The sequence below is a fragment of the Triticum dicoccoides genome, chromosome 2A (genome assembly GCF_002162155.2).
Source record: "Triticum dicoccoides isolate Atlit2015 ecotype Zavitan chromosome 2A, WEW_v2.0, whole genome shotgun sequence".
Classification (NCBI taxonomy): domain Eukaryota; kingdom Viridiplantae; phylum Streptophyta; class Magnoliopsida; order Poales; family Poaceae; genus Triticum; species Triticum dicoccoides.
The window spans coordinates 557,914,854-557,926,000 of NC_041382.1; the positions used below are offsets into that span (position 1 = coordinate 557,914,854).

The 11,147-nt window shown below is 44.4% G+C and overlaps 1 protein-coding gene across 1 annotated transcript; it reads left to right on the forward strand.

Annotated features, from left to right (window-relative positions):
• Positions 1–879: 879 nt before the first annotated feature.
• LOC119355351 lies at positions 880–3,749 on the forward strand. The gene is made up of 4 exons (XM_037622141.1): positions 880–1,772; positions 2,025–2,909; positions 2,989–3,144; positions 3,233–3,749. Exons 2-4 carry the CDS (start codon positions 2,154–2,156, stop codon positions 3,542–3,544), a joined length of 1,224 nt encoding a protein of 407 aa, XP_037478038.1. The 5' UTR covers positions 880–1,772; positions 2,025–2,153; the 3' UTR covers positions 3,545–3,749.
• The last annotated feature ends 7,398 nt before the right edge of the window (positions 3,750–11,147 follow it).

Consider the following 11,147-nt stretch of genomic DNA (forward strand, 5'->3'; position numbering starts at 1 on the left):
CCTATGGCACTTTTAACCATTGGTATTGGAAACCATGAGAACGGGGATGAATGTCAAGGATCAAAAGTAAGGAATCGGACTAATATTCATCATGATCTCTTTTCATTGTTCGTATCCTTTTGAATTGGTCTCTTACTTTTCTCTACTGACAGACAAATCAAATTTACCGATCAGGACTATATAACATTTATGCAAATATGATTGCCAAACATTTGTACAGCCATGTAGACACAAAACGAATAGCCACTCTTTCATGATCAATTTTGCATGACTATTTTTTTTATCTAACATGACAAGCAGACCGACAGTCGATCGCTGCTGCCATGCCAATGTAAACATCATTCGCCATCAACCACTCCCGCCATCGGTGATGGTACTTATACAATGCATGTTGCCTTCATCATCGATAATCAGTTCTACCAATCTCACTACAAGCAACCAAGTCAAGAATGCCATGTCTGAGCTTAGGTCGACGTCTTCTGGCATGTTCCTATCTGCAAATATCATCACCATCAGTTAATTAAAATCAAGTTGATTCAACCAGTATACAACATCAGCAACATTTTGTGCAAGAGTTTCCCCATTTCTCGACCCACTGCATTTTTCAACAATTTACTTTTGTTGCATGTGCAAATTAAACATCTTCATAAAAAATTAAACACACACATTAAGAATGTAAAAATGAACTCAGCTAGCTAGGCATCCAGGACATGTAAAAACAAATTTGGATCTAGAAATTTGCACAACAAAATTTGAACTTTTAACAAATCACGGCATGTGCCGCAAGTTGTACTGTTTTCCGTCTTTCTAAGTGCAAATCAAGCGGTGCTTCTGTTCATTCTTCGGGTGCATGGGCTCACCGCTCACATTAGCAATGGACGAGGCTTGCCTGCTCCCCTCCCGGTGCTTCCATCCATGCTCCCCATCGTCAATTCTTCATCAAAAGCTTTGCAGGACGAGTGGTCAGCCACCAAAACAGAAGCTCTATCCTGTCCGAAGCCGATTGCGCGGCGACCGATCGCCAAACACAGGCTGGTTCTGCACAAGTTTCGTTCTGCAGTTTCCGCGGATTTAGGTGGACATCCAAGAGCTAGTCGTCCTCTCCAAAGTCCGAACTCCATCCCAACCACGCGATTCCTCTCAGATCTAGGGTTTCCATACAGAGAGAGAAATGCGGGGAGATTAATTGGAGGCGAGAGATGGGTCAGCTGCCCATCCACCGACCAAATGCCGACGCAGCCGCGCTCCCTAGTCGCGCCGTCGTCTTTCTTTTCTCCCAGGCTGGCGCGTCGCGCCGCATCAGCAACACCTGCAATGGAGCTTCGTGGCCGCCCGTCGCTCGAGCGCTGGCAGCGGCGCCGGCTTCCTAATTTGCTCTTGCCGGCCGTCTGGCCGGCGACTGCGGCCTCTGCTGCACTTGTTTGCAGTTCCGGAAGAGGCCGGCGAATAAAAAGCAGCTCCTTTTCGAGCCGCATACCGAAATCGATCCATTTCTGTTTTCATTTCGGACGGAGATCGGCTCCGTCTCTTTCTCGGTCAACCCCCAGCAGAATTAAGGGGGCTTGCCTTCCAATTTTCGAGTTTGCTCTCCAATTTTTGACTCCGAAGTTGGAAGCTTATACCAAGCCATTATATATCCTCTCAAGCGGTCGGCGGCGAAGCCATCAGGTTCAGTGGAGACCGAGCCACCCGCGAGTCATCAGAAAACACATCCGGCGACGGAGACCTCCCTCGCTCCTCCTCTTGGTCATCGGCTGATCTACACCATGGAGGTGAGTCCTTTGTCCTTTCTTTTCAGGGAATCCTTCCTGTAGATCATCTTACACAATATTCTCGGCAAAACTAAAAACTCTTTACACATCGCAAGCAGTTTTCATTTGTCAAAAATGTCAAAATTGTATCTTCGAGACTACAGAATTGCATCTTTTAGACTACATCAAAATAGTATCTTTAGGCTAATATTTTTGAAAGTGCGCCTTCGAGACTAAGAAATCAACTCTAATATGTTTCCATGCCAAATGCAGGACGGTAATCGAGAAGACATGCTTAGCAACTTGCCTGATCATATTTTGCTCACCATTCTTGACCGGCTCAATGTTCGCGATGCTGCAAGAACCTGTGTCCTCTCCTGACGGTGGCAGCAGCTCCCTGCTATGCTCTCTCAAATTAAGATAGACGTTTTGGATTTCCTCCCTGAGGGAACAACTGCATGCTACCAACGCGAAATTGTTCGAATCAATGGAGCTGCGGTTGAAGCAACAAAGAGCATCATGTCACGCAGGGATCCAAGCCGAAACACCATCCACCTCCTGTCCATGAAGTTCTTTTTGAGAGACAATGACACCATATCCATTGGACATGCTGTTGGACAGATCATGGCTACCCACAAGGTTGAGATAGCCCAATTCGCAATTTTTACAGAGGCGCATTACTCCCGCCGCGGCGATGATGATCTGGTCTACTATGGGGGAAATTTTATGTTGTTCTTTGAAGCTTGCCCGGGTGCATTTGGTGGTCTCACGTGCCTCAAACTGCAGGATTTGAGATTTGGTAAATCAGACATCTGTAATGTCCTCCTTACCTGCAAGCAACTAAAACACCTACGCATGTTCAATTGCGACTCAGGGGTTTGGGCCACACTGCATGTTGAACACCTGCAGCTCAGTGAGCTTGAGATCGTTAATTGTTCATTTAGAAAAGTCGTGCTCATCTCCCTCCCAAAACTCACACAGATGGCCTTTCATGGTTGGATCGCTTTCCAAGATCCACTATCAGTTGGTGATGTACCATTGCTCGAGACTGTAGATCTCACCAATGTTTGTCTTAGTAGCCACAAAATGGTCAAGTCAAGTGAGTTTCTTGGCGGCACCTCTGTGCGTAACCTGAGTTTAGGATTTGAGAGCGAAAAGGTAAGTCGACATAGATGTTTTGCTAGTTATGGGGTCACTTCTTTTTCCACTTATATCATCACATGTTTATTTGATGCAGATTTGGGTGCAACCAGAACATCTGACGAGACAGCTGGCATCCGTGTTCTGCCAGCTAACTTTTGTGCATATGGCTGAAATTCCAGAAGGGTATGACCTCTCCTGGTCATTGTTCATTCTTGAAGCTGCGCCCAACTTGAAGGAGTTATATTTGACGGTATGTTCTTAGCTTTTTGCTTCAAATACAAATGGCTGCAATATTGATAAACCATTTCCATTTACCGGTGTCGGCCTATGGTACGCAGGTGCGGGATCATTTGTGTACAATGGAAACGGACAGGGAGAAGAGGAGGGCACTCTCGTATAGCATAAGGAAGGGTGTAAGGTGGGAATCATCTGCATCTCGTTTCCAGCACCGGCGTCTGGAAACGCTAGTAATCTTTGGTTTTGAATCTGAAGAATACATGCTGACGCATGTCAGGTGTGTCATGGAAGCAGCGGTGAATCTAAAGAATGTGTTCCTATACAATAGGATGCGTGTAAGATGTGCCGCGACAACCCTCCGCCATCCAGCTTCCCCTTTGCTGAGACTAAGAAGCTTTTGGTGGAGAAGATAATTACCAGTGGGATCGATTCAGCTGCCTCAATTCACTTCCTGGCCGGCAAAGCTATATGGGCTTCTCATGTTGCAAAGAAGAACTTCCCATAGTGTCTTCAATTCAAGTTTGTGTTGTAACTTGTAATGCCCTTTGTGCCAAAGCTGATAACATAATTTGAGTCAACTTTAGTATTCCTTGATTGAATGAAGTGTAAGTTTAATCCTGGCAGCATTTTGTTTTATCAGTAAGCTGGGAACATATGCTCCTTTTTGTGGTCAATTAATGTGACCTGGAACTAACTTAACAGTTTAACATGGAAAAAAAATACTCTGCCCGATCCATATTAATGGACTCTAGTTTAGTACAAAGTTAGTAATATTTGTGCTACACTTAACAAGAAACAAGCGCTAGCTGAAGGTGTTCTGTTTAGTTGGCACGTTTTGGTTTTGGGCAGATGAATTGCAAGATTCAACAAGAAATTCCCTCTATTTGGTTTTGGGCAAATGAATTGCAAGATTCAACAAGAAATTTCCTCTATTTAGTTGGCACGTTTCGGTTCTAGTGGATTCAAACCTCAAGATGATTGGGTGATCCTTTGTTGCTTACAGTAACACAAACAAGATCCAAAACTGTTGTTCTCCCAGCTAAAGTTGTGAACTATGAACATAATCAACAAGCGACAATAAGCTACTGTTGTGACAATATCTTAAGTTGTGAATGTTGAATATGTTGGGGAACGTAGTATTTCAAAAAAAATCCTACGATCACGCAAGATCTATCTAGGAGAAGCATATCAACGAGTGGGGAGAATGTGTCCATGTACCCTCGTAGACCGAAAGCGGAAGCATTTAGTAACGCGGTTGATGTAGTCGAACGGCTTCGCGATCCATCCGATCCAAGTACCGAATGTACTGCACCTACACGTTCAGCTCGATGACATCCCTCGATCTCTTGATCCAGTTGAGGACGAGGGAGAGTTCCATCAGCACGACGACGTGGCGACGGTGATGATGAAGTTACCGGCACAGGGCTTCGCCTAAGCACTACGACGATATGATCCGAGGTGTGTAACTGTGGAGGAGGACACCGCACACGGCTAAGAGAAGGCTTGGTGTGCCTTTGGGGTGCCCCCCACGTATATAAAGGGGGGAGGAGAGGTGGCCAGCCCAAGGAGGGCGTGCCATAGGGGGGGAGTCCTACTTAGACTCCCGGTCCAAGTAGGATTCGCCCCCCCCTTTCCTGTTCCCACTAGGAGAAGGAGGGAAGGAGTAGAAGGAGAGAAGGAAAGGCCCCCCCCCCAACCCTAGTCCAATTCGGATTGGGCTTGGGGGGAGGGGACCACCTGGCCGCTGCCTCCTCTCTCCACTAGGGCCCATGAAGGCCCATTAACTCCCCGAGGGGTTCCGGTAAACCTCGGTACTCCGGAAAATGCACGAACCTTTCCGAAACCATTCCGCTGTCCAAACATAACCTTCCAATATATCAATCTTTATGTCTCGACCATTTCGAGACTCCTCATCATGTCCGTGATCTCATCCGGGACTCTGAACAAACTTCGGTTCATCAAAACACATAACTCATAATACAAATCGTCATCAAACGTTAAGCGTGCGGACCCTACGGGTTCGAGAACTATGTAGACATAACCGAGACACATCTCCGGTCAATAACCAATAGCGGAACCTGGATGCTCATATTGGCTCCTACATATTCTACGAAGATCTTTATCGGTCAAACCACATAACAACATACGTTGTTCCCTTTGTCATCGGTATGTTACTTGCCCGAGGTTCGGTCGTCGGTATCATCATACCTAGTTCAATATCGTTACTGGCAAGTCTCTTTACTTGTCCTGTAATGCATCATCTCGTGGCTAACTCATTAGACACATTGCTTGCAAGGCTCATAGTGATGTGCATTACCGAGAGGGCCCAGAGATACCTCTCCGATACATGGAGTGACAAATCCTAATCTCGATCTATGCCAACTCAACAAACACCATCGGAGACACCTGCAGAGCATCTTTATAATCACCCAGTTACGTTGTGACGTTTGATAGCACACAAGGTGTTCCTCCGGTATTCGGGAGTAGCATAATCTCATAGTCAGAGGAACATGTATAAGTCATGAAGAAAGCAATAGCAATACAACTAAACGATCATTATGCTAAGCTAACGGACGGGTCTTGTCCATGACATCATTCTCTAATGATGTGATCCCGTTCATCAAATGAAAACACATGTCTATGGTCACAAAACTTAACCATCTTTGATTAACGAGCCAGTCTAGTAGAGGCATACTAGGGACACTTTGTTTGTCTATGTATTCACATATGTACTAAGTTTCCGGTTAATACAATTTTAGCATGATTAATAAACATTTATCATGATATAAGGAAATATAAATAAAAACTTTATTATTGCCTCTAGGGCATATTTCCTTCAGTCTCCCACTTGCACTAGAGTCAATAATCTAGATTACATAGTAATGATTCTAACACCCATGGAGTCTTGGTGCTGAAAATGTTTTGCTCGTGAGAGAGTCTTAGTCAATGGGTCTGCAACATTCAGATCTGTATGTATCTTGCAAATCTCTGTGTCTCCCTCCTCGACTTGATCGCCGATGGAATTGAAGCGCCTCTTGATGATGTTTGGTTCTCTTGTGAAATCTGGATTCCTTCGCCAAGGCAATTGCTCCAGTATTGTCACAAAAGATTTTCATTGGACCCGATGCATTAGGTATGACACCTAGATCGAATATGAACTCCTTCATCCAGACTCCTTCATTTGCTGCTTCTGAAGCAGCTATGTACTCCGCTTCACACGTAGATCCCGTCACGACGCTCTACATGGAACTGCACCAACTGACAGCTCCTCCATTCAATATAAATATGTATCTGATTTGTGACTTAGAGTCATCAGGATCATTGTCAAAGCTTGCATCGACGTAACCATTTACGACAAGCTCTTTGTCACCTCCATAAATGAGAAAATATCCTTAGTCCTTTTCAGGTATTTCAGGATGTTCTTGACCGCTGTCGAGTGATCCACTCCTGGATTACTTTGGTACCTCCCTGCTAAACTAATAGCAAGGCACACATCAGGTCTGGTACACAGCATTGCATACATGATAGAACCTATGGCTGAGGCATAGGGAATGACTTTCATTTTCTCTCTATTTTCTGCAGTGGTCGGGCATTGAGTCTGACTCAACTTCACACCTTGTAACACAGGCAAGAACCCTTTCTTTGACTGATCCATTTTGAACTTCTTCAAAACTTTATCAAGGTATGTGCTTTGTGAAAGTCCAATTAAGCGTCTTGATCTATCTCTATAGATCTTGATGCCCAATATATAAGCAGCTTCACCGAGGTCTTTCATTGAAAAATTCTTATTCAAGTATCATTTTATGCTATTCAGAAATTCAGTATCATTTTCGATTAGCAATATGTCATCCACATATAATATCAGAAATACTACAGAGCTCCCACTCACTTTCTTGTAAATATAGGCTTCTCCAAAAGTCTGTATAAAACCATATGCTTTGATCACACTGTCAAAGCGTATATTCCAACTCCGAGAGGCTTGCGCCAGTCCATAAATGGATCGCTAGAGCTTGCACACTTTGTTACGACCTTTTGGATCGACAAAACCTTCTGGTTGCATCATATACAACTCTTCTTTAAGATATCCATTAAGGAATGCGGTTTAGACAACCATTTGCCAAATTTCATAATCATGAAATGCGGCAATTGCTAACATGATTCGGACAGACTTAAGCATCGCTACAGGTGAGAAGGTCTCATCGTAGTCAACTCCTTGAACTTGTCGAAAACCTTTCGCAACAAGTCGAGCTTTGTAGATAGTAACATTACCGTCAGCGCCAGTCTTCTTCTTGAAAACCCATTTATTCTATATTGCTTGCCGATCATCGGGCAAGTCAACCAAAGTCCACACTTTGTTCTCATACATGGATCTGAAGGAAATATGTCCTAGAGGCAATAATAAAGTTGTTATTTATATTTCCTTATATCATGATAAATGTTTATTATTCATGCTAAAATTGTATTAACCGGAAACTTAGTACATGTGTTAATACATAGACAAACAGAGTGTCACTAGTATGCCTCTACTTGACTAGCTCGTTAATCAAAGATGGTTAAGTTTCCTAGACATGGACAAGAGTTGTCATTTGATAAATGGGATCACATCATTGGAGAGATGTGATTGACTTGACCCATCCATTAGCTTAGCACTTTGATCGTTTAGTCCATTGCTATTGATTTCTCCATAACTTATACATGTTCCTATGACTATGAGATTATGCAACTCCTGAATACCGGAGGAACACTTAGTGTGCTATCAAACGTCACAACGTAATTGAATGACTATAAAGATGCTCTACATGTGTCTCCTATGGTGTTTGTTGAGTTGGCATAGATCGAGATTAGGATTTGTCACTCCTTGTATCGGAGAGGTATCTTTGGGCCCTCTTGGTAATGCACATCACTATAAGCCTGGCAAGCAATGTGACTAATGAGTTAGTTACGGGATGTTGCATTACGAACGAGTAAAGAGACTTGTCGATAACGAGATTGAACTAGGTATTGAGATACCGACGATCGAATCTCGGGCAAGTAACATACCGATGACAAAGGGAATAACGTATGTTGTTATGCGGTTTGACCGATAAAGATCTTCGTAGAATATGTAGGAACCAATATGAGCATGCAGGTTCCGCTATTGGTTATTGACCGGAGATGAGTCTCGGTCATGTCTACATAGTTCTCGAACCCGTAGGGTCCGCACGCTTAACGTTCGGTATTATGAGTTTATGTGTTTTGACGTACCTAAGGTAGTTTGGAGTCCCGGATGTGATCACGGGCATGATGAGGAGTCTCAAAATGGTCGAGACATAAAGATTGATGTATTGGACGGCTATGTTCGGACACCGGAAGTGTTCTGAGAGGTTTCGGATAAAATCGGAGTGCCGGAGGGTTACCAGAACCCCCCCGGGGAAGTTATTGGGCCCTTAGTGGGCTTTAGGGGAGAGAGAGGGCAGCAGCCAGGAGGTGGCGCCCCCCCCCCAAGGGAGTCCGAATTGGATTAGGGGAGGGGGCACGGCCCCTCTTTCCCTCTCCCTCCCCCTCTCCTTCCTTCCCCCTCCTAGTAGGACCAGGAAAGGAGGAATCCTACTCCTACTAGGAGGAGGATTCCTCCCCCCTTGGCGCGCCCTCCAGGGCCGGCCGGCCTCCTCCTCCCCTTCTTTATATACGGGGGAGGGGGGCACCCCATATACACACAAGTTGATTGTTTAGCCATGTGCGGTGCCCCCCTCCACAGATTTTCACCTCGGCCATATCATTGTAGTGCTTAGGCGAAGCCCTGCGTCAGTAACTTCATCATCACCATCATCACGCCATCGTGCTGACGAATCTCTCCCTCGACCTCAGCTGGACCTAGAGTTCGTGGGACGTCACCGAGCTGAACGTGTGCAGATCGCGGAGGTGCCATACCTTCGGTGCTTGGATCGGTCGGATCATGAAGATGTACGACTACATCAACCACGTTGTCATAACGCTTCCGCTTACGGTCTATGAGGGTACGTGGACAACACTCTCCCCTCTCATTGCTATGCATCACCTAGATGGATCTTGCGTGTGCTTAGGATTTTTGTTTGAAATTACCGTGTTCCCCAACAATGGCATCCGAGCCAGGTCTATGTGTAGATGTTATATGCATGAGTAGAACACAAAGGAGTTGTGGGCGTGGGTATATACATATTGCTTGCTGTCTCTAGTTGATTCTTGATTCAGCGGTATTGTTGGATGAAGCAGCTCAGACCAACATTACACGTACGCTTACGCGAGATAGGTTCTACTGACGTGCTTCACACACAGGTGGCTAGTGGGTGTCAATTTCTCCTACTTTAGTTGAATCGGATTCAATGAACAAGGTTCTTTCTGAAGATCAAAAGGCAATCACTATACCACGTTGTGGTTTTTGATGCGTAGGTAAGAACGGTTCTTGCTAGAAGCCCGTAGCAGCCACGTAAAACTTGCAACAACAAAGTAGAGGACGTCTAACTTGTTTTTGCAGGGCATGTTGTGATGTGATATGGTCAATACATGATGCTAAATTTTATTGTATGAGATGATCATGTTTTGTAATAGAGTTATCGGCAACTGGCAGGAGCCATATGGTTGTCGCTTTATTGTATGAAATGCAATCGCCATGTAATTGCTTTACTTTATCACTAAGCGACAGCGATAGTCGTAGAAGCAATAGTTGGTGAGACGACAACGATGCTTCGATGGAGATCAAGGTGTCAAGCCGGTGACGATGGTGATCATGACGGTGCTTTGGAGATGGAGATCAAAGGCACAAGATGATGATGGCCATATCATATCACTTATATTGATTGCATGTGATGTTTATCCTTTATGCATATTATTTTGCTTAGTTCGGCGGTAGCATTATAAGATGATCTCTCACTAAATTTCAAGGTATAAGTGTTCTCCCTGAGTATGCACCGTAGCTACAGTTCGTCGTGCCGAGACACCACGTGATTATCGGGTGTGATAAGCTCTACGTTCACATACAACGGGTGCAAGCCAATTTTGCACACGCGAAATACTCGGGTTAAACTTGACGAGCCTAGCATATGCAGATATGGACTCGACACATTGAGACCGAAAGGTCGAGTGTGAATCATATAGTAGATATGATCAACATAGTGATGTTCACCATTGAAAACTACTCCATCTCACGTGATGATCGGATATGGTTTAGTTGATATGGATCACGTGATCACTTAGATGATTAGAGGGATGTCTATCTAAGTGGGAGTTCTTAAGTATTTTGATTAACTGAACTTCAATTTATCTTGAACTTAGTACCTGATAGTATTTTGCATGTCTATGTTGTTGTAGATAGATGGTCCGTGCTGTTGTTCCATTGAATTTTAATGCGTTCCTAGAGAAAGCTAAGTTGAAAGATGATGGTAGCAATTACACAGACTGGGTCCATAACTTGAGGATTATCCTCACTGTTGCACAGAAGAATTACGTCCTCGAAGCACCACTAAGTGACAAACCCGCTGCAGGAGCAACACCAGATGTTATGAACGTCTGGCAGAGCAAAGCTGATGACTACTCGATAGTTCAGTGTGCCATGCTTTATGGCTTAGAACCTAGACTTCAACGATGTTTTGAATGTCATGGAGCATATGAGATGTTCCAGGAGTTGAAGTTAATATTTCAAGCAAATGCCCGGATTGAGAGATATGAAGTCTCCCATAAGTTCTAGTGCAGCAAAATGGAGGAGAATAGTTCTGTCAGTGAACATATACTCAGAATGTCTGGGTACCACAACCACTTGACTCAGCTGGGAGTTAATCTTCCTGATGATAGTGTCATTGACAGAGTTCTTCAATCACTGCCACCAAGCTACAAGAGCTTCGTGATGAACTATAATATGCAAGGGATGGATAAGACGATTCCCAAGCTCTTCGCAATGCTAAAGGCTGCTGCTACCTCTTGAGCACCATGTTGGTTTTCCCTTGAAGAGGAAAGGGTGATGCGGCAAAGTAGCGTAAGTATTTCCCTCAGTTTTTGAGAACC